This window comes from Aotus nancymaae, unplaced genomic scaffold (genome assembly GCF_030222135.1).
Source record: "Aotus nancymaae isolate 86718 unplaced genomic scaffold, 86718_ANA_hifiasm-v0.15.2.pri h1tg000008l, whole genome shotgun sequence".
NCBI classification, from domain to species: domain Eukaryota; kingdom Metazoa; phylum Chordata; class Mammalia; order Primates; family Aotidae; genus Aotus; species Aotus nancymaae.
Window position 1 is genome coordinate 37,681,217 of NW_026988419.1, and position 24,479 is coordinate 37,705,695.

General features: G+C 37.9%; 1 protein-coding gene across 1 annotated transcript in view; it reads left to right on the forward strand.

The window, feature by feature from the left end:
• Positions 1 to 24,479, forward strand: part of DNAH7 (dynein axonemal heavy chain 7) — a 260,963-nt gene that overhangs the window by 196,949 nt on the left and 39,535 nt on the right. Inside the window, 5 exon segments of the mRNA XM_064372762.1 lie at positions 4,351 to 4,477; positions 5,388 to 5,582; positions 7,431 to 7,523; positions 17,399 to 17,560; positions 20,117 to 20,317. Coding sequence (XP_064228832.1) covers positions 4,351 to 4,477; positions 5,388 to 5,582; positions 7,431 to 7,523; positions 17,399 to 17,560; positions 20,117 to 20,317 — 778 coding nt within the window.

A 24,479-nucleotide genomic window follows, 5' to 3' on the forward strand; every position in this document is an offset into this window, starting at 1 on the left:
GCTTTGCTGGCCGTGAGTCTGTTCCAAGCTCTGGCAAAGGAGGCATCCGCCGGGTCCCTGCCCGAAGGGCGGGGTCCATGGCATCTCCTGCCCAGTCTGCCCCTAGGCTCCTACCGTTCTGCAGTGACTTGGAGGCAGGTGGGCCATCTCCCCTGATGTTTACATTTCAAAGAAATGGCTTCTGCATCTTTAAGAAAGACATTACTGGGTCATAAAACTGACAAAGGCCTGACCAGTTTTCAAAAGGGTTTGTATACATTTCAAAGAGAGGAGAAAGTACTTATAATTTTAGTTTTTCTAAATTAAATTATCTTAGAAAAGAGGGAAGGGAAATCTCTCTCCTTATTTTCAGCAGAAAGGATTGAGTCTGTTATTTTTAATTTTTACTTGTCCTAACACTGTAATACAAATCGTTGATCCGTTCTACTGTTGAGCATATTTGGGTAGCTTCCAATTGGGGGCTATGGTGAAATTTTGCTTCCTTGAACATTCCATACATGGCTTTTGGTGCTGATAATTACATGTCTTTGGTGGGTATATATCCAGGAATGAAACTGATTATCACAGGGCATGCATATATTCACTTTTAATAAATACCGACAATAGTTTTCTAAAGCACTGTACCAAGAAAGAAACTGACCAGTCCTGTTTAAACTTTTTTTGTTGTTAAACTATGAGTTTCCAATTAAGAAGTTAGCTTCCAAATCAGAAATTGAAAAGAGAATGAGTTCTCATGGGAATGATCTGTTTTTCTGCCAACCACTGATAAACATCAAATAACTGGTAAACTTTAGGGAGTTATTGGACCATGCTCTATCAAAAGCATAGTAGAATTGAGTGGACTATTCTATGCTTTACCAAAAGCATGTGACTCTACCAAAAACATGTGACTATTGACACTAGCCAACCTGATCATTTTTAAATCTTTTTTTTTTTTTTTTTTTTTTGAGATGGAGTCTCACTCAACCACCGAGGCTAGAGTGCAGTGGCACGATCTCAGCTCATGGCAACCACCATCTCCCGGGTTCAAGCAATTCTCCCATCTCAGCCTCCCATGATTACAGACACCTGCCATCGTGCCTGGCTAATTTTTGTATTTTAGTAGAGACGGGGTTTCATCATGTTGGCCAGGCTGATCTTGAATTCCTGACCTCAGGTGATCTGCCTGCCTTAGCCTCCCAAATTGCTAAGATTACAGGCTAAGATTACAGGTTCACAGGCGTGAACCACCATGCCTGGCCTGTTTTAGAATCTTAATATTGGTCTAAAATTATCTCTTATTTCCTTTTACTTAGGAATATAAATGTATTTCATTCTTGTTTGTCTTCTGGTAGTGATTATTCATAATTTAAGTATGACACCAAGCATATATTATGTTATGACTCGTATGGTATATGCTGTGCAATTCCCATAATAACTTGGATCATCTGTTATTTATAAGATTTTAATGCATTAGAATTTATGTGACAGAATAAATTACTTTATGTAGCCAACAAACTAAAACAAAAATAACAATATAAATATAGAAACAAAATCTAACTAGGATATAGTTTTGTTAAATATCTTGGAATCAATCTATTGCTGTACAAATATGCATATATGTGTAATTGTAACTGCCCAATGGGTTCTTCCTGCCTCTTGCACATACAAAATCAACTCACTGAGACCATGGCATTGTAGTAAAGAAAGAGTTTAACTGATGTGAAGCTGGCCACGTCACACAGAAGATGGAATTATTACTCAAATTAATCTCTTGAAAATCCAGAGGCTAGGGCTTTTCAAGGATAGTTTGGTGGGCAGGGCGTTAGGGAAGAGGGCATGCTGATTGGTTGGAGATGCGATCACAGGGACTCAGCAAGGAAAACTAAATTTCTTCCGAAGGCTGGCTGTCTTGGTTCATTCCCAGGCATGGAGTGAACCAAGACAGCCAGACTGGGAGACTAGAAGCAAGATGGAGTCAGCTATGTCAGATTTCTCTTACTGTCATAATTTTGCAAAGGCAGTTTGATAATTACGTAGTTTTCTTCCACTTCCATCAAGACAATTTTCTCGTGTTATTAAGTATTCTTCTAAAACATAATTTTTAGGAGTTGCACAGTATACATACCATTGTATGAATGTACCATAATTTTCATATTATAAGACTTCTGGCTGGGTGGGGTGGCTCACACCTGTAATCCCTGCACTTTGAGAAGCTGAGGTAGGCAGATAGCTTGAGCCCAGGGGTTCAAGACCAGCCTGGGTAACATGGTAAAACCCTGTCTCTACAAAAAATAGAAAAATTAGCCCAGTGTGGTGACATGCACTTGTAGTCCCAGCTACTCGGGAGGCTGAAGCGGGAGGACCACTTGAGCGTAGGAGTTCTAGGTTACAGTGAGTTATGATTGTCCCACTGCAATCCAGCCTGAATGACAGTGTGACGCTGTCTTAAAAACAAACACTTCTAAGTAGTCTCCAGCTTTTGTATTGTAAGTAATGCTGCAGTAAAGATAAATGTCTGCATCATTGATACTTTCTTAGGCTGGAATCCCAAAATTAGGACAAAGGTGTTCACTTCTTGCAGATTCCTGATACAAATTCCTTTCCTGGAAGATTATTCAAACACACAACTCAATCAGAGACCCAGCATTGGGAATGATAATTTTAATCTTCTCTTTCACCTTAAAAGGCTATTAAAATATCATGTTGTCTCCATTTTTACTAGTGACTGAACCTGAACTTATGATTAACCTTTATAGTTTTCCCTTTAATCTTTCTGTCTACAAGAAGAGACTTGTCTTAAAGTGCAGAATTATTTTTTTATTCTAGAAAGACCAAATGTGACTCACCCTGTATTAATTGTATAGTACTGCTACACGTGAGACAAATTCAGTGCCATACATGGAAAGACAACCTATTAGCATAATAATGGGGACAGAAATAGTATGTTTATTTTAAATCTAAGAATTCAACTGTATTTTAGCAACCACTGCCAAGGCTTTCTCTACAAAAACCTTTTTTGAAGTTCCCAATTGAAAATAAGGTACATCAATTTGTTGTAATTCTCTTTATGGGAATGCTGCAGGGGATAAAATAGTTAAGAAAATAGGCAGGTAAGGAAAAATGGAAAAAAAAGAGCTAGGATGATTGACAGCCTAGAATATCAGTCAGGACATTGCCAAGATCTAGTCATACAGGTAGACTGTTTTTTCCTAGACACATTAAGAAACACCAATGTAATTTTGCTTCATCATAATCAAACTATGCTGATTTTTTCCCTCAGATATGATCTGCTAGGAATATTTGGGGAACCCATGTCAGTCATTACCTCTCTAAAAATGTTTACAGCCAACTCTTCATTACTATTATAACTACTATAACCCACGTGATAAAAATATTTTTAAAAATTTGATTCAATGATAATTTATTTCCTTATGTGATAATTAACGGAAAATACTTAAAGTGTTATGTTGATATTAAGAATTATTATGAATACAGATCAAAAGTTACTACTTACTCTAATAGGAAGTTGCTGGAAATATTGTGGCTGGGCGTGGTGGCTCATGCCTGTAATCCCAGGACTTTGGGAGGCTAAGGTGGGCAGATCACTTGAGGTCAGGAGTTTGAGACCAGCCTGGGCAACATAGTAAAACTCTGTCTCTACAAAAAATACAAAAATTAGACAGGTGTGGTGGTGCACACCTGTAGTTCCAGCTACTGGGGAGGCTGAGGCAGGAGGATGGCTTGAGCCCAGGAAGCGGAGGTTGCAGTAAGCCAAGATTGCGTCACTGCACTCCAACCTGGGTAACAGAGTGAGACCCTGTCTCAGAAATAAATAATAAAAAGGAAATATTGTGATTATTCATATTTTCATGTTTTGTCTCTAGCAAATAAAAATGTCAAGTTTTGTGATTTCTTCAGCTTTCATGAATTTATAATAAGTAGCACAATACTAAATTTAATGAAGCTACTAATTTTAGCCTATTTAATATATAATATAAAACATTTGAAATTATTTGTTATAAAGTAGTCAAATTTTACCCCCAGAAGTGCTTTCTAGATTGAAACAGTCTGTAAACTTTTTAATCTAACAGATTAATGCACCATCCACTGACTTTTTTCCAAAAGGAAGATTAAGTTTAAAAAACAATTCAGTCGACGTAAAATGCAATTGGACTGAAGTGTTTCTACATTGTGTAGCTCTCCAATTGTTGCATCCAGTTAATGAGGATTCTTGACTGTTTTGGGGGTACTTGACCATAAAGTTTATCGGAAGAACATACATGTAAATGGTGTACAATGGCTTTTCTTAAGAGCATTATCTTTAAAGTATATTTTTATTTATTTCCTTCATTTTCTGTTGACCCTTAGGCTTCAGATTCTCAAGGATCACTTTACCTATTCACTGTATGTTAATGTCTGCCGGTCACTGTTTGAAAAGGATAAGCTGCTCTTTTCCTTTTGTCTGTTAATCTACTGCTGCATGAGCAAGCGGTCAGTACTGTTTCCATTTTTAAGAAAAAACCCTTAATAACACTGATTCATTAATTTACTGATTTGTATGGGAATATAGATAAAAAGATTGTAAGTAGTTAAACAATAATACCATTTATTATTATAGTTAAGGCAAGATGTTATCAGGAGAGTAAATTTCCGAGAAGTGCGATTTAAATAAAACATACAATAAGTGAGACATAAAATGAATTGATTGTATTAGATTTTCATACAGCTATGCATATATATAAATATATGAACTTTTGTATGCTTTATTTTAAAATAAATCAATCGCATTAGATTTTCATACAGCTATGTATATAAATTTACTTAATATTGATACATTTACACCAAATAGTGTAAATGTTTTTAAAGACTTGTGCAAGTTACTGAAATCTGCGTAAAGTCACTATTTTATACACTTACATGTTTAAGATTTATGAATTTCATATGGTGATGTATTGGTTGAATTCTGAAGAAATAAAGACTTTACTCTTGCGTTTCTTGCAAAAATTGTATAGCAGTAATTCATTATACTTTATGGAGAATAATTGAAAACATGACACATTGTTGGGTTTCTGACTTTCTACAATTTCTATAGCCAGTAGGACTCTAGGCAGTCATTTTGGAAAATGTGTATTCGAATAGAATATATTCAGATTTTCACATTTAGACAAGTAATTCTGGAGGAAAATTGTAAAAACGTAGCTATCCGAAATGGAACCATTTTGAAAACTGGCTATAATGAGTATATTGGTTTCTTATGAATAAATACTGAGCTATATAACTAGCTATAGAATTTCATAGAGACCACATCTGAAACTTGCAAGTCAACACTCTTTAATAGTGATTGTAAGCTTACTAGTTTATGATGAACTCATTTCTGACTCTTCATGCTGCCTTGTTTTCCAAAGATTAATGAAGCTGAGTGGAGATTTCTGCTAACTGGTGGCATTGGACTGGATAATCCTCATGCCAACCCTTGTACGTGGCTTCCTCAAAAATCCTGGGATGAAATATGTCGATTAGATGATTTGCCTGACTTTAAAACCATTTGTAGAGAGTTTATGCGCTTGAAGGATGGATGGAAAAAAGTATATGATAGTTTGGTATGTTTTAACCCTCTTGCTTATTCCTATGTTTTTAAATGGAGAAAAGGATGTTAAATAACTTATCTTTTCATAAAACAAGGTTTAAATAAGCTTTGAAAAACTGGTCACATGTTAGAATGCAAGCTTTGACTTATGTTATCCCACCTTTTAAGTCAGTGGTTCTATTTGAACTTCCATTCAAACTCCTTGAAAAGTATTAAGATGCAAGAATGCTGCGTGGTTCTTGAAAATATTCTTGTTGAATTTCCATGCCAGGTTTTTATTCATTATCAGTGTAGATTTTGGCAATCCTAATAGCAGATGAGTTAAAGTTTATGAAACAACTGTCATTCAGATTTTCTGAATGCAGGATACAAGCTAATACAATTTTTTTTTTTTTTTTTTTTTTTTTTTTTTGTCATTTGAGAAAAGGAAAAAGCTTGTACGTAGTTCTAAAATAATTTTCATGAGACCTTGTTTTGCTAACTGGGGAGTATTATAATTGACACAGACATAATATTCATAGTTTCTTATCTGGGATATATAGTAATTGTTGCTTTCTCTCAATTTTTCTTTAGTGCAAGGGCTATTATATTTCCAATTCCTAGTTAACTTTTTCTGTTCCTTTGTTTCTACTCTCTTGACTTCCTGCTTTCCATGAGTTTAACATGCAAGAGCTCTGCTTGGGAGAGGTTGGCGGAAAGAAAGCTAGATATGCGGAGAGCATGTTTTGTTTGGTTAACCTATATTTTATTTTGTTACCTACTTGTTGTATTATATGTGATAATGAGATTATGTCTTCACATGAATTCAGATATTTGGAAGTGATTTCTTGGATTTTTTTCTTGTTAGTAATAAAAATGCTTTCTAGAGACAATGTGAGTACCTCAACTAATTTGAAATTAAAAATTTATTACTATACTGAAGCCTGAAGATTTCTACTTTGAGATACCACATAGCTTTTCCTAAAGTTTCACAGGTACACGTCTCCTTTTCTTCCTCCCAAGGTTTACCCCTCCTGCTGGTATCCTGATGCGTCTCTTCTTGTGATTTTGTGATAGCTCTCGATTGACTCCTTCATTACACACATTCTCAAGTCTCCCTGTATTAAAAATTTTTTTTAAGATTGTTCAAAACAAGAAATAATAAATTCCAGTACAATGCCCTTTTTACTTGTTTTGACATATTTATTTATTTTGATAAATAGATGATGAGAGAAGTAGGTTTTTAAAAATGTCTTTGTTGCAGCCAGGAGCAGTGGCTGTTGCCTGTAATCCCAGCAATTTGGGAGGCCGAGATGGGTGGATCACTTGAGGCCAGGAGTTCAAGACCAGCCTGGCCAACATAGTGAAATCCCATCTCTACTAAAAATACAAAAAATTAGCTGGGCATGGTGGTGCACCACTGCAATCTCAGTTACTTGGGAGGCTGAGGCAGGAGAATCGCTTGAACCCAGGAGGCAGAGGTTGCAGTGAGCCAAGATCACCACACTGTTCTCCAGCCTGGGCGATACAGCAAGACTCCGTCTCAAAAAATAAATAAATAAATAAAAGCCTTTGGAGAAATAAAGGGAAAATAATAGCATATGCACATTTACTGTTTTCATAATAGGGATCATTTTGTCTTTTTATTAGGGTTCATGTTGACATTAACCTGCTTAGTTCATGTCCTTGTTTTGATTCCTCTGAAGTATATTAACTTTTCTTCTCATTATTTATTTTATAACCACCTCCCAACTTTACACTTTTACACAAGCATTCTTGATTTCATTTATATATTTTTTTCTTAAAGTTGGTTTATAAGTGAAAATACTTTTCTCTTTATGATCTCCAAAATAACATTGAATTATTTACACTGTAATTTTAGGAACCACACCATGAGGTTTTCCCTGAAGAATGGGAAGATAAAGTAAATGAGTTTCAGAGGATGCTTATTGTTCGTTGCTTGAGGCCAGACAAGGTAAACGTGGGCTTTGAAAACAGCTCAACCATTCCAAAGCTTTATGCCTGCTCAGTCCATCTAAATGTGTTTCCTTATGTAATCATGGGGGAGGTGGAGGAGCCTGCAGGAAATAATCTCACTTCCTTCTAATGCAGACGTTGTTTCGAAAAGTTTGTATATTTACTAAGACCATGCTAAATTAGTAACTAATCAGATTATGTTTTATAATTTTATTTTGTGATTATTTTTAATTTATGGTTCTCAGTACTCACAATCTAGTCCCTTTATGTATTTGTAGTCTCATTTTTACTCTTATTACTGGGTGAAATTAGTCAGTGATTTTAACATCAAGCTGATAGACTAGAATCTCTGGACTTCTCAAATGCTATCATTATATATAGTTTTCGTTGGAACTTGAATTTAAGACATTCATCTTTATTGACAAAGGAAAATATCAATATTGTTACTTTTAACTTCTTTAATATATAACCAGTGAATCAGCAGACCTGTTATATCAGCAAATGTCAATATTCATTGACATCCTCATTTGTATTAGATTTAAAAATTCACCTAAGAATATTGACTGATATCCACAAAGATATCAATATACTCTTAAAAAAAAAAAAAAAAAATAGCAGGCCAGGCACAGTGGCTCACACCTGTAGTCCCAGCACTTTGGATCACTTGAGGTCAGGAGTTTGAGACCATCCTGCCCAACATGGTTTAACCCCATCTCTACTAAAAATACAAAAATTAGCTGGGCGTGGTGGCGGGCACCTGTAGTCCCTGCTACTCGGGATGCTGAGGCAGGAGAATCACTTGAACCTGGGAGGCAGAGGTTGCAGTGAGCTGAGATTGCGCCACTGCACTCCAGCCTGGCGACAAAGTGAGACTCCATCTCAAATATATATGTATATATATGAATTAGCTGTATTGGAAAAAATTGAGAAAATATCCTAGTTGTCCATTATTACCACTCAAATAAAAGTTTGACATAAATATTTCAAAACTTATATTCAGTTTCAGCTGTTAAGGAATAGGAGACAATGTCTCCAAAAAAAAAAATAAATAAATAGGCCGGGCGCGGTGGCTCAAGCCTGTAATCCCAGCACTTTGGGAGGCCGAGGCGGGTGGATCGCGAGGTCAAGAGATCGAGACCATCCTGATCAACATGGTGAAACCCCGTCTCTACTAATACAAAAAAAAAAATTAGCTGGGCGTGGTGGCGCGTGCCTGTAATCCCAGCTACTTAGGAGGCTGAGGCAGGAGAATTGCCTGAACCCAGGAGGCGAAGGTTGCGGTGAGCCGAGATCGCGCCATTGCACTCCAGCCTGGGTAACAAGAGCGAGACTCCGTCTCAAAAAAAAAAATAAATAAAATAAATAAATAAATAAATAAAGCAGAACTTAGTCAAAGCTATATAATTTTTTTGAAATACACATCGGTGATAATATGGGATAGAAGCATTTTTTCCTCTATGAGCCCTACTCTGTTCACTGAACACATGTAATTCTTGCATAATTTGGCAGTCCATTACTGTTAGCCAAGACCCAAGTAACCATTAGGCACAGGAGGCACATTGCTTAAGAACCAGAATACTTCTGGGGTCTAGGAAAATGTAATTTCTTTTAAAATCGGAAGAATATAATCCAGGGTGTGTTATATCTGTCTTTATACCAAAACATTTGTAAAATTTAATTTTAATTTTTTTTTTTTTTAATGGAGAAAGGGGCCCATGAAGTACCTAGGGTCCATGAACGTGACTCTGCTACCATGCTGTCAGATGCTGGAAGTAACTACAGTGGTTTAGCATTCATTATGAACCTGGTGAAACATAGCCCCCACCCCTTGGTAGCCCTTTCAAAAAATTGAATCTCCATCAAAACTAGTGTTAAGCCTCACAAGTTTTCACTTCACATATTAAAGATGGAAGAATTTGAGATGCTTCACACTCTTGTTTATTACGGCTTCTTTTTTTTATTGCATTTTAGGTTTTGGGGTACATGTGAAGAATATGCAAGATTGTTGCATAGGTGCATACATGGCAGTGTGATTTGCTGCCTTCCTCCCCTTCACCTATATCTGGCATTTCTCCCCATGCTATCTCTCCCCAATTCCCCACCCCGCATTGTCCCTCCCCTATTCCCCACAACAGACCCCAGTGTGTAGTGCTCCCCTCCCTGTGTCCATGTGTTCTCATTGTTCAACACCCGCCTATGAGTGAGAACATGCGGTGTTTGATTTTGTGTTCTTGTGTCAGTTTGCTGAGAATGATGGTTTCCAGGTTCATCCATGTCCCTACACAGGACATGAACTCATTGTTTTTGATGGCTGCATAGTATTCCATGGTGTCTATGTGCCACATTTTCCCTGTCCAGTCTGTCATCGATGGGCATTTGGGTTGGTTCCAAGTCTTTGCTATTGTAATCAATGCTGCAAAGAACATTTGTGTGCGTATGTCCTTAAAATGGAATGATTTATAATCCTTTGGATATATACCCAGTAATGGGATTGCTGGGTCAAATGGAATTTCTATATCTAGGTCCTTGAGGAATCGCCACACTGTCTTCCACAATGGTTGAACTAATTTACACTCCCATCAACAGTGTAAAAGTGTTCCTATTTCTCCACATCCTCTCCAGCATCTGTTGTCTCCAGATTTTTTAATGATCACCATCCTAACTGGCGTGAGATGATATCTCAATGTAGTTTTGATTTGCATTTCTCTAATGACCAGTGATGATGAGCATTTCTTCATATGTTTGTTGGCCTCATGTATGTCTTCTTTTGTAAAGTATCTGTTCATATCCTTTGCCCATTTTTGAATGGGCTTGTTTGTTTTTTTCTTGTAAATCTGTTTTAGTTCTTTGTAAATTCTGGATATCAGCCCTTTGTCAGTCGGGTAGGCTGCAAAAATTTTTTCCCATTCTGTTGGTTGCCAGTTCACTCTGACTGTTTCTTTTGCCGTGCAGAAGCTGTGGAGTTTGATTAGGTCCCATTTGTCTATTTTGGCTTTTGTTGCCAATGCTTTTGGTGTTTTGGTCATGAAGTCCTTGCCTACGCCTATGTCCTGAATGGTTTTGCCTAGATTTTCTTCTAGGGTTTTTATGGTGTTAGGTCTTATGTTTAAGTCTTTAATCCATCTGGAGTTAATTTTAGTGTAAGGTGTCAGGAAGGGGTCCAGTTTCTGCTTTCTGCACATGGCTAGCCAGTTTTCCCAACACCGTTTATTAAACAGGGAATCCTTTCCCCATTGCTTGTTTTTGTCAGGTTTGTCAAAGACCGGATGGTTGTAGATATGTTGTGTTGCCTCCAAGGCCTCTGTTCTGTTCCATTGGTGTATATCTCTGTTTTGGTACCAGTACCATGCTGTTTTGATTACTGTAGCCTTGTAGTATAGTTTGATGTCCGGTAGTGTGATGCCACCCGCTTTGTTCTTTTTGCTTAGAATTGACTTGGCTATGTGGGCTCTCTTTTGGTTCCATATGAAGTTTAAGGTGGTTTTTTCCAGTTCTGTGAAGAAGGTCATTGGTAGCTTGATGGGGCTAACGTTGAATCTGTAAATTACTTTGGGCAGTATGGCCATTTTCACGATATTGATTTTTCCTAACCATGAACATGGGATGTTTCTCCATCTGTTTGTGTCCTCTCTTATTATGGCTTCTAACTCTAAAACATTTTATTAAAATTTTCAGTTTTTCACTGTGTTTTCTAAGCTAAATAAAGATTGTTATACTAAAATGGCTCTGGATGTACCACTGACCTTCCCCCCTCAATATTAAAAATATATATGTTCATGTTTTATATTAAGTTAAAAGTGATTAATGAGCCATTTCCTAATTGCAGCAGTTTCATCTGCAAATATTTTCCCCTTATTTTATATTTTTTAAAATTTGACACTTTAATCTGAAAATACATGGAGCTGTAAATACAATTGAATATCATTTTCCACATTCACTCTCTTTTTAAAGTATATTTGAGGGAGAGTGGGAGTTATATAGTCAAACCAAGGTTTTTTTTGGGTGAGACAGGTTGGTTTTTATGTTGTTTGTTTTTAAATCAGTGGAGGTTAAACTTAAGGGTTTTATACTTCTCTCAGCTACTTTACGTAATACTTTAGCCCTCTGTCATGTAACATCTTCATGTATATTTACAAATCTCTACAGTTTCCCAATTTTACTTGGATATATAGATAAGTGTGTAGACAATACTGCTCACCGGTATTTCTGGTTCTCCTCTCCTGTACACACTTGAAGTGGGAGGATGGTGGCCACATATCTTACTTTGACTAATAAAATGTGAGCAGAAGTGTTAGCGCAGAAGCAGTTAACCACCAGGGTGAGATTCTCCGAGGTGCTCTTCCTGACATCAAAATAGTGAAATCACATATTGCTGCTATTTAAGCGCTGAAAGCAGGCTTGGCTGCTGAGTCAATGCATGGAGATTTAGTTGCCTCAAGAATCAGATGACCTTGCAGGAACAAGACGTAAGTTTTCATGTGTTAAGGCACTGCAGTTTGGAAATTGTTTGCCAATACAGCTAAACTCAGTCTATCCTAAGTGATTCAATTAACTAGGTACCATTAGCAACACCTCCGCACCCATATCCGTAATAAAAAGTTTTAGTATGCCCTTATATTATCCAGCAACTTCAAACCCTTTAATTTTACTGTTACCAGATACTCTAATTTCTAGTGGTGAAATTATGATTTTGGAATCTATATATGATAAAATGATATGTGGCTATTATGCTTTTTTAAAACAATGGTTTTCCAAAAAAGAATGGTAGTAGCATACCAGGGTAAGGAACAGTGCTGTAGGGGGCTGATATTTGAGCTAGTATTCTGTAAGGGTTTATTTATTTGTCATCCCTAAGGGATAATCTGTATATTCACAGATATCCAGGAAAATCAGTAATTAATTGATCTCTAGTTTATAGTATGCTCCATGAGCACAATTTTAGGGGGGTCTCCTTTCCCCCCCTCTCCCTTCAAAACCAGCCCCACTCAGTGGTAAGAAGCCACAAAAACCATTTCCGTACTGACATCAGTTCTTTCTTGATGTTGTGGGAAATTTTGCCTAACATACACTAAAATTTCTACTTTTGAGCTGTGAACTTTTGAAACACAATTCCACTGCTCCAGTTTGGAAAAATATAAAAGATTCCCACTAAATCACCAGAAAAAAAAAATGAGATGGGCTTGCACTTTCCTTTAGAATGTAATAGTTTAAAATGTTTTATTGACAAAAGAAATATATCAAATGGATAAATACTGAGGTGCAGAATGTTTTGAGTCCATTTACAAAATGAAGAGCTTTTGGCCACAGTTCTATCCTTCTAAATGGTAAACAAACAGAAAATTAATCAGCTTTCAATAAGAAACTTGTCAAATATAAGTTAGTATGTTTCTCTGACCTCAGATAAATCCGGTAGGAACTTGCAATAAATAGCAAAACATACATAGAAGACCACAAACTTCTTTCCTGCCTTTGGGAAGATGGTTGCCTAGATTAGTCTGTAATTTTTTGATACTAACAGATTTCATTTTACAAACTTAATGCCGGCATAATCAGATTGAAGAGGCAAACCCAATTCTGTTGTCTTGCAAACTGAACAGCTTACACAGCTTCATTTACCAGGGGAGTTACAGTTCAATCTTGAGAGCAAGTAGTTTTGTTCAGCTTTAACATTACGACTGCAACACTGCAGTTTGTCTCTGATCACTCTCAGGTGAGCACCCCACCTAGCTCCTCCAGTGCTGACAGAAGAATCACTTCACTCTGCCAGACACATTTTCCTGTGCAAAGTGACTGACACCAGTTTGAACCACTCACTGAAGTGAGGCCATTTATAATTCAAACTTACTATGATAGAACCATGTAGTTTCTGTGCTCTTTTTATTTTGTTTGCAAAACTATTAATTTTGTGAAGTTAGCCTTGGGTGGAAACAGATTATGAAAAAAGTGGGTTTTTTAATTTTTTTAATCTAGTGAGAAAAGACCAGCTATAGGAAAATAACAATAAACAAAAGGGCAAGACCAAGGCCTGGGACAGACAATTAGGATATTTTTCATCTTCCTGCAATAAGTTTGACATCTGTGATCGTTCAAAGTATCTGAAATATTTATCTTATGTAAAATAACTCAGGCACAGAAAGACAAATCCTGAATGTTCTCACTTATGAGTAAGAGTTAGATAATGTGTATATCCGGATATAGAGTGTAGAATGATAAACAGTGGAGACTCAGAAGGGTAAAGGGGGTGCCGGGGTGGATGACCAGAGATTACTTAAGGGGTACAATAGACATTATCTGGGTAACAGATATCCTAAAAGTCCTGACTTCACCACAACACAATCTATGCACATTAAAAAAATTACACTTGCACCCCATAAATTTATACAAAGTTTTTGTTTTTTTTGGTTTTGTTTTTGTTTTGAGGCAGAGTCTGTCTTTCACCCAGGCTGGAGTGAAGTGGCACCATCTCCGCTCACTGCAATCTCCATCTCCCGGGTTCAAGCAATTCTCATGTCTTGGCCTCCTGGGTAGCTGAGATAATTTTTTTAATTTTTTTGAGACAGAGTTTCTCTGTTGTTGCTCAGGCTGGAGTGAAATGGCGCAATCTCAGCTCACAAACAACCTCTGCTTCCCAGGTTCAGGCAATACTTGGGATGCCTCAGCTTCCCAAATAGCTGGGATTACAGGCATGCGCCACCACACTTGGCTAATTTTTTTGTATTTTTGGTAGAGTTGGGGTTTCACCATGTTGGTTGGGCTGGTCTTGAATTCCTCAGGTGATCCGCCCCCCTCAGGCTCCGCAAAGTGCTGGGATCACAGGCCTGAACCACTGTGCCTGGCTGAAATTTATACAGATTTTAAAGAAGAAAAAAAAATCTGAAACATAAAATAACTTACCTATAAATGAAACTTTATGTATAGATGAGTTAATTATTCTGTGGTTTTTGTTTTACATGTTTGTAATTAGTACCCCACCTTCACAAAAATAGGCATCCTGAGCTTTTTATCAATGTCTTCATTCAACAGATGTTTATTTTGCACAAACAGTATTTAAGTCATCCTGTTAGGTCGGTCCATGCTATCAGGCATCTATAAATGTGTTGCTGTGCATCTGTACCTTTTCCATATTTGAATGAATTTAGAGAAATATTAGGAGGGATTAAAAAAATCTCATCTCTAACATAGATAATCCTCCATTGGCTCTCAGCTCCCTACCCTAACCCCCTCAGTCCCTCAGTCACACACGCACTAGGACTGACACTTTTTAAAAGCCATTGTGACATGTCGATTATTTTTACTTACAGATCTTGTGTAAATAAATGTTCCGTAGACTATAAAGTCAAATTCCGTTCTTGTATCTGAGCAGCTATTCAGTCAGGGTGATTCTGGAGCCTTCAAAAAATCTTTCCATTACCCCTTCTCTCAAGATATCAGTCTCCTTCTGAAATTGGTATGCCCTCATAGCCCCTTGTCTACTAGGAGTTTAATTTTAAACTGTAAGTAGTGTTCACAATATTCTGTGAAGGGGGAATCCACTCATTTGCAAGAGTTTGTGATTAAGAAATGAACAACAAATATTTATGACAATTTTTGTGCATATGTATATATTTCAGAGCAGGAAAAAAAGCATACATTTGGTAGTTAATAGTTAGAAGACAAATTGAATTAGACAATTTTCTTAGTCTGTTTTGTGTTGCTGTAACAGACAACCTAAGGCTTCGTCATTTATACAGAAGAGAGATTAGTAACTCATGATTGTACAGGCTGAAAATGGCAGCACTGACATTAAAAAGACCTCCTTATCCAAATTAAAATTTAACTAAAACTAGAATTGGGATTTAAGGGGCATTTGCTTTTATATGGGGTGGGGGGACAGGGAACTCTGGCATTGTTTACACCAGTGTATGAACTTGGGTTGATTTAATAAATTCAAGTCTAGACAGTGACCACAGGGGTAAATCTTTTCTGATCCCACCCCTCTGCCACTCTTTAAATGGGGACCTTCTTTGACTTTCTAGAACAATTGTACATTATGGTCACTGTATTAGATTAAAATATGTTCTATTTACATGCCTTGTCTTTAAAAATTATTCAGATGAATTCAGTACAAATGTTCTCACATCATAAGATCTAGAACAAGAAAATGATGATAAACAGCTGATTGGGCATTTCCTGAGTAGAATTTTTTTTCTGATTTGGTACAATTAAAATAACAGGGTGTGGTAATTCTACTGATATTTCTAAAACCACCACCACCACTTGCGTTGAGTGCTTAATGTATACTGTTGACTTTGCTAGACCTTGTTACATATGATTTCTCTTTTGATTTTTACTAAAACCCCATAAGGTAGACGGGGGTATCTCTGTTTTACATGTAGGAACACTATAAAGTATGGAGAGGTTGAGTAGCTCCTCAAAGGCCGCATAGCTGAGAGGTTAAAATACCCTTTACAATGCCAAAAACGTTGATTTAAGGCATCAGAAAAATTTAAGAATTTTAACTTAAAGGGGAGATAAAACGACTGGCTGTCTTGCAGCAACTCCTAAAATCCAAAGCCGAAAATAAAATTATGAATAGGTGAACTTGTCCTATTTCCTCCAGATTTTTGAATTGTATATTTCTTGCATAATTGTAATTCTTATATACAGAAGAATAGATGGCTTAGCTTAGCATTTACTATTTGTTAAAGAAGTGCTGGAACCTGGCTCTGGTGATTGAGGAGATGAGGTGTGAGATGTGTGAAGGACCAGATCACGTGGATCCTCTGTAGGCTACATGAAGGACATTGAGTGAAATAGGAAGATGGAGGAGTAGGGTTTTAAGCAACATACTGACATGATCTAACCTATAATGTAAAAAGTTCATCCTATTTGGAACCTGAAGAATTTATTTGAGTGGTGCAGAATGGAAGGAGGTCACTAGTAAGGGGGGTGGCTATTGAAAGTCCAGGAAGAGCAATGGTGGGTAGGAGTAGACTGGGAGTGGTAGAGGTGTTCACTTTTATGTAGAACTCACCGCTCCTAATTAACACAAGTTTGGTGACTGTTTGAGCCCTTCCTAGTGGCTCTTTATATCTCTCCTCATGTTATACATGTGATTATTCTCTGGCTCCTATGTGGGTCCTGCTCCGTGAATTCTCTTCACTCGCTGTCTGCTCTTCTCCCAGAAACAGCAGGATCCAGCTCTGTTTTGTTTTCTGCTGCTTCTGCCAGCTAATGACAATAAGCGCTGGGCATTCGGGAGGGGCTGAGATCCCACTCTTCCATACCCAGGCCTCTTCTAAAGGGGCAGGCTGGTGATAACTACCCCAGAAAGGAGACCCAGAAGCCATAGATGAATAGGAATACAGTAGAACTGAATACAGGAAAACATTCCCACAGAATTATCTAAAGAAACTGACATGGAATCAGTGGCAATTTTTTAAATTCTCTTTTGTGCAGTAGCCAAATTAACTAAAATATACTTATTCAAAGATCTGGAGAAAACAGGACAAGTTCATCTGTCTCGTAATAGTTTTCTTTTCAGGTTTGGATTTTAGGAGTTGCTGCAAGACAGCCAGTCCCTTTCATCTCCTCCTTATGTTAAAAGTCTATTTAATTTATTCCTTCTATTTCTTCTGTCAACAACCGAAGACTATACAGAATTTTCCATGTATTGCCATTACTATTTCCTACACGAATTGACTTGCTTTTTATCTAAGTGTTTATAAGATTCCTAGTCGATGAGAGTTTTTTAGGGATGCATGTGTTTGACTTTTGGAGACATGCAACCTAATTAAATTTTAGTACAGTTAATGTTAACATTTTTAAAAATAACAATATTGATGTTTCTTAAAATGTGATTTTAAATAACATCTTTACTGTTCTTGTACACAGGGGTATGGGGGATCAAAACTTTGCTCTTTATCTCTTGGTCAAGGCCAAGAGCCCATTGCTATGAAGATGTTAGAAAAAGCTGTCAAGGAAGGAACATGGGTGGTTCTTCAGAATTGTCACCTTGCCACCTCTTGGATGCCAACCCTTGAGAAAATCTGTGAGGTAAACATGCAAGTTTATACTTGTTAGATTGTATTCCCTGAATCTAATTAGTAATGTATGTAACATTCAGGTAGCTCCATTCCTCTCTAATTTGGAGGGTTTGCAGGTTAGTGCCTTGGCTGGATTACAGGAGAGATGGGCTCACATTGAGAACCAGATCTGGAGGAACAGAGGCGAGCACATTGCCAGGCCTGAGCAAATCCCTCTTAAAGGGACCAGGGCTTATCCAGTGAGATGGAAATATCCTCAATCTTGAGGAGCAGGCTTGAGGAGGAGAGTAAACCACAGAGTAGATATATACTAACTTACTTTTTATAACAGTGGCCCAAAGCAACCAAGGAGGACTGTTCAAGGTGAAATTCATGTGGCCACTCTAAACTCAAAGGTTTCAGAATGTCACTTTTCTTTCACCCACTTCTCTCCCACTTGGCCAGTTACCCTGCCACAGTAGATAAATCTGAAGCCAGAAGGGTACTGCTCCCACCCTCCTTGCAGTGAGTCATGGAACTTCCCTGTTTTGCTGGGCAGAAATTCCAGGAAAAAAACTGCATGCAGCTCAACTGAGTAAACAGAAAGCCTGGCACTTGATCTCATCAAACACAGAGAAAACGAACCCTCTGGAATTACCCATGACTCTAGTCCACTCCTAACTCCCTTCCAAATAACCAGGGTGATGATAGAGCTTGAACCGTCCACTCATCTGGCTTTGTTTTTTCTTTGTGTCACTTAGCGCCACTTTGTTCTGCCCGTGTCTCCCACTAGAATGTAAGCACCATTAAGACAATGACTTTGCCTTTGTCTTTTGTATCCTCTGCTTTCCCTCCAGCACCTTGAACGGTGAGGCCCACAGGATACAATCAGTAGATACTTATTGAATTAGTGAATGGATATTGCTTCACTGCCTGACAATTTTCAGTGGCCTCCCAAGGCATGCAAGACATAGTTCAAACCCCCAACATGACCTACAGCACCCTTCAGGACCGGATCTTGGCTTACTTCTCAAGTTTCTTCTCAAGCCACTTGCATTGTGACTTCTGTGCTCCAGTCTTTTGAACTTCTTTCACTTTTATTGGTTGAGCACACTTTCTCAAGAATATAGGTCATCACAGTGAATATAATTTTTGCCTGAAAAACTGTTCTTTTTATCATTTGCCTTACAACATCTCCTCATACTTCAGGCCTTGTATCAGGAGCGTTTTGTTTGTTTGTTTGTTTTGTTTTGTTTTTGAGGTGAAGTCTCACTCTGTCACCCAGGCTGGAGTAGTGCAGTGGCATGATCTCAGCTCACTGCAACCTCTGCCTCCCAGGTTCAAGTAATTCTGGTGCCTCCGCCTCCTGAGTAGCTGGGATTACAGGCTCCTGCCACCATGGTCAGCTAATTTTTTGTACTTTGAGTAGAGACAGGATTTCACCATGTTGGTCAGGCTGGTCTCGAACTCCTGAACTCAGGTGATCCACCCACCTTGGCCTCCCAAAGTGCTGGAATTACAAACGTGAGTCACCGTGCCTGGCCTATCACAGGTTTTATATTTGTGCTTGTCTGCTTATGGTTCTTCTGTCTCCAGACCGTTCTCACGACCTGTTGAATTGTATCATATATACCCATCACAGAGTCCTGTAAGAGAGAAATCTGTCCCTGATGGATTGGACCAGAGTCCCGTTAATCATGTTGCTGAAGTCACTAGACCCTAGAGCAGCTGCTAGGAGAAAAGGAATGTGCTTTCACCCACCATACTGTTACTTAAAAACATAGACACCTATGCCTTCTTCCTCATCCACCTCTTCACCACAGGAATGCTCAGGGTTTTTTTTTTTGTTGTTTTTTTTTTTTTTAACCAATATAGATTTGCCATTTCAAGAAACATAGATACTACTGACATGCACAACTGGGGAAGGTAGCAGTAGGAAGTGGGACTGGACCCGAAGGGAGGGAAGGGTCCATGATAATTTTTCCTAGGCCCCATACGGCCTTACGATGGTGCTAATTGAGAGTTCTGTTACCCTTCGCAGTCCAGGTGTGACCATCCCCTTGAATAAATATAGTGGTTAGGGATAAGTTTTGATGTTTCAGACTATCCCAGTTTTTCTCACCCTTTAAACTTCTCTCTCATCTAATCTCTGCTTGGCTTAATATTGACTTCTCTGAGTGCCTTGTTTATTCTCACAACCTGGCTACGGCAAGAAAAATGGATTAGGCTTAATCTATCTCTGGGGCAGAGAATTATTTCTGTAAATATTTCAGCAACATCAGTGCACATACAAGCGTTTTTGGAATGTCTTAGTTATTTTGACCAACTCTGAATTATGTAACACTTTTGTAAACTTTATAGTCATATGAGTTAATGTTACCAAGGAGAATGACAACGCCCTGGGCCTTCTCAACAACGCATATTGCTTTAGAAGCAGAATCAGATTTTAAGGCTTTGGCTGAAAATTGCAGCAGTTACGTTTCTACTTTGTAAAATGCTTCCTCTCCCTTCCAACTCATCCTTCATATGTATGCTCTTGAGATTTGCTTTGGCTTTTATTTACCCTTTTATATCTATTTTCTTACAGGAGTTAAGCCCAGAGTCAACACATCCAGATTTCCGAATGTGGCTGACAAGTTACCCATCTCCAAATTTCCCTGTGTCAGTACTGCAGAATGGAGTGAAAATGACCAATGAAGCACCGAAAGGTTTACGGGCTAATATCATTCGATCATACCTCATGGACCCGATCTCTGACCCGGAGTTCTTTGGCAGCTGCAAAAAGCCTGTTAGTAATGGTTAAGTCTTGTTACCTCGGCCCTGTAAAGCAGTTCAGGTGGCCCCTGGTGATCATGGATGTGTGCACTGAGTAAAACTAAAAATTAAATAGGCTCCTGCACTGCAGTGCAGTAGGTTTTGATAACTGATTATTGACTGTGCTGAAGTCAATTTTATTAATATTTTATTTTAATTTTACCACCAGCCTCATTCCTGCTTAGCTGAGATCTTATGGGGTATCATTAATAATGTAGCTTTCTATTTAGAAAGTCAGCTGTAAGCCATTCCCAGTACAAATCTGCAAGGTTGGAGAATCTTGTTTCAGGATATTAACTGAGCCTTATGCTATTTGGAGCCATGTCTCTAAATTAAAACATAAAAATATTGCCTTCATATAACTAAGATGAGAGCCAAAATGATTTTACTCCTTGATTGATGGGACTCATAAGGGTCTTTTTTAGCATCACCAGGCAAGCAGGGAAACCACCCACTGCTTTCACGATTAGAATTGTGTATGTGAATGTCTGTGACCTAAAATTGTTTCACAGCATTTTGCCGTAATTAAAAATGGAAGAGTTTCTTTTTAAGAGGGGTTATGAACCTTAGTAAGTTTTTGCTATTAAAAAGCACACACTCTTGATGTCTGAATTTGTTTTAAGTGCACATCAAAAGAAAACATTAAAAATAAAGTAGTACTTTCATTAAACAAAAGTCTTGGGTACTAAAAAACAAGGGGCGACTATATTCAAAATGAAGTCAAACCATCTCCTAAGCTTCTAAGACCTGCCGTAGGACTAGCTTTTGCATTGATTAGGACCAGAGAGAGCAGGTTACTCCCAGATGGGTGATGAGGGCATTTCTGCGTATGATGGACTGGATGGAGCCTTTGCAAAATTTAACTCAAACCCTCCCTTTCTTCTAGATCAAAAGGTCTCTCCAGCAGTAGTCACATATATTAGAGGTCCAGGAATTTATGAAACAGCCCAAACCCAAACCAAAATCTCTTTAAATGCCAAAGCAGCACATCCTAACGTTTGTTTGAACTTCTTATTTGGAAAAAATTTTAATCTTTCAGAAAAGTTGCAAGTATAAAAATAGTACAAGAGCCAGGCATGATGGCTCACACCTGTAATTCCAGTGCCTTGGGAGGCTGAGGCGAGAGGATTGTTTGAGGCCAAGAGTTTGTGATCAGCCTAGACAATATAGTGAGACCCTTAGCTGTATTAAAAAAATTAAAAATTAGCCAGGCCTGGTGGCACATACCTGTAGTCCGAGCTACTCAGGAAGCTGGGGAGAGAGGATCACTGGAGCCCAGGAGTACAAGGCTGCAGTGAGCCATGATCACCTCAGTGTACTCCAGCTTGGGTGACAGAGTAAGAAGACCCTGTTTCTAGATAAATAAATAACAACAGTACAAGGAGCATCCCTACATGTTTTTACCCATATTCATTTCTTGTTAATATTTTATTCCTTTTGCTTTATCATTTGTGTTTCCCCTCTCTCTCTGTCTCCGCCCCTGCCCCCACCATTCCTCCCCCACCCCTATGCCAGGTGCATGTAAATTAGATAAGTTAGACATATCACAGCACCTTACCCTTAAATTTTTTGGTGTAAATTTTGTAAGAATGGGGATATTACCTTATCCTGGTACAGTTATTACTTTTAGTAAGTTTAAGAAGGATACACTGTTACTTAATCTATCATTGGTGTTCCAGTTTTGTCAGTTGATGCAGTAATGTCCATTAGAGCATCTTCCCCATCCATGACAGTGTTGGTCTAGTATTAAGTATTATATTTAATTGCCTTGTCTCTTTTGCCTCTTTTGATCTGGCACATTTCCCCAGCCTTTCTTTGTCTTTTATGACATTGATATCTCTGATTGATATCATCTCCCCCTGTTTTTTAATTTGGATTTTTTTTTTATACTTTCAACTTTTATTTTAGATTTTTAGATTCAGGGGATACATTTACAGGTTTGTTACATGGGTGTATTGAGTGATACTGATGTTTGGGATATGAATGATCCTGTCACCCAGGTAGCGAGCATAGTACCCAACAGTTTTTCAGCCCTTGCCCCCTCACTCCCTTTACCCTCTAGTAGTCTCCAGTGTCTCTTGTTCCCTTTTTTTTTTTTTTTTTTTTTGAGACAGGGTCTCACTCTGTTGCCCAGGCTGGAGTGCAGTGGCTCAATCACAGCTCACTGCAACCTCCACCTCTCGAGCTCATGAGTAGCTGGGACTACAGGTGCACACCACCACACCTGGCTAATTTTTGTGTTTTTTGGTAGAGACAGGGTTTCATCATGTTGGCCAGGCTAATCTCAAACAACTGACCTCAATTGGTCTCCCAAAGTGCTGGGATTACAGATGTGAGCCACACCACCTGGCCTGTTGTTTCCTTCTTTAGGTCTGTGTTTGCCCAGTGTTTAGCTCCCACTTATAAGTGAGAATAGGCAGTATTTGGTTTTCTGTTCCTGCATTAATTAGCTTAGGATAATGGCCTCCAGCTGCATCCATGTTGCTGCAAAGGGAATGACTTCATTCTTTTTTATAGCTGCATAGTATGCCACAGTGGATAAGTGCTATATTTTCTTAATCTAATCCATCATTGATGGACATCAAGGTTGATTCTGTGTCTTTGCTATTGCCATTAGTGCTGAGAACATACAAATTCATGTGTCTTTGGGGTAGAATGATTTATCTTCTCCAGATATACACCCAGTAATGGGATTGTTTTGTGGAATAGTAGTTGTGTTTTAAGTTATTTGAGAAATCTCCAAACTGCTTTCCACAGTAGCTAAATTAATTTACATTCCTACCAACAGTATATTCTCTTTTCTCTGTGGCCTCACCAGCATCCATTGTGTTTTGACTTTTTAGTAATAGCCATTCTGACTGGTGTAAGATGGGATCTCATGGTGGTTTTGATTTGTATTTCTCTGATGATTAGTGATGTGAAACACTTTTTTATATGTTTCTTGGCCACTTGTATATCTTCTTTTGAGAAATGTCTGTTCATGTCTTCTGCCCATTTGTTTATTGCTTGCTGAATTGTTTAAGTTCCTTATAGAATCTGGATAGTAGCCCTTTGTCAGATGCATAGTTTGCAAATATTTTCTCCCATTCTGAAGGTTGTCTGTTTACTCTGTTGATAGCTTCTTTTGCTGTGCAGAAGCTCTTTAGTTTAATTAGGTCCCACTTGTCAATGTTTGTTTTTGTTGCAATTGCTTTTGAGGACTTAGTCAGAAATTATCTTTTAAGGCCAATTTCAAAAAGGGCATTTCTTCTAAGATTTTTATAGCTTGAGTTTTTATATTTGTTTTTAATCCATTTTGAGTAAATTTTTGAATATGATGAAATGTAGGAATCCAGTTTCATTCTTCTGCGTATGGCTAGCCAGCTATGCCAGTAACATTTATTGAATAGGGAGTCTTTTCTCCATTGCTTATTTTTGTCAACTTTGTCAAAGAGCAGATGGCTGTAGGTGTGCAGCTTTATTTCTGGGTTCTCTATTCCCTTTCATTGGTCTATGTGTCTGTTTTTCTTTTTCTTTCTTTCTTTTTTGACCAGTACCATGCTATTTTGGTTACTGTAGCCTTGTAGTATAATTTAAAGTTGGGGAATATGATGCCTCTGTTATTGTTCTTTTTGCTTAGGACTGTTTTGTCTATCCAAGCCTTTTGTTTTTTTTTTTTTTGGTTCTGTATGAATTGTAGAACTAGTTTTTTCTAATTCTGTGAAAAATGACATTGATAGTTTGATAGGAATGATGTTGATTGTGTATATTGCTTTGGGCAGTATGGCCATTTTAACAGTATTGATTCTTCCAATCCATGAGCGTGGAGTACTTTTCCATTTGTGTCACCTGTGATTTCTTTCAACAGTGTTTTCTGGTTCTGCTTGTAGAGATTTTTCACCTCCTTTGTTAAATGTATTCCTAGGTATCGTGTTGGGTTGGGGGCAGCTATTATAAATGGGATTGTGTTCTTGATTTGGCTCTCAGCTTGAACATTATTAGTGTATGGAAATGCTGCTCATTTGTGTACATTTATTTTGTATTCTGAGACTGCACTGAAGTTATCAGTTCTACGAGTCTTTTTGCAGAGTCTTTGGTGTTTTCTAGGCATAGAATCATGTTGTCAGCAAAGAGATAGTTTGACTTCTTCTTTTCCT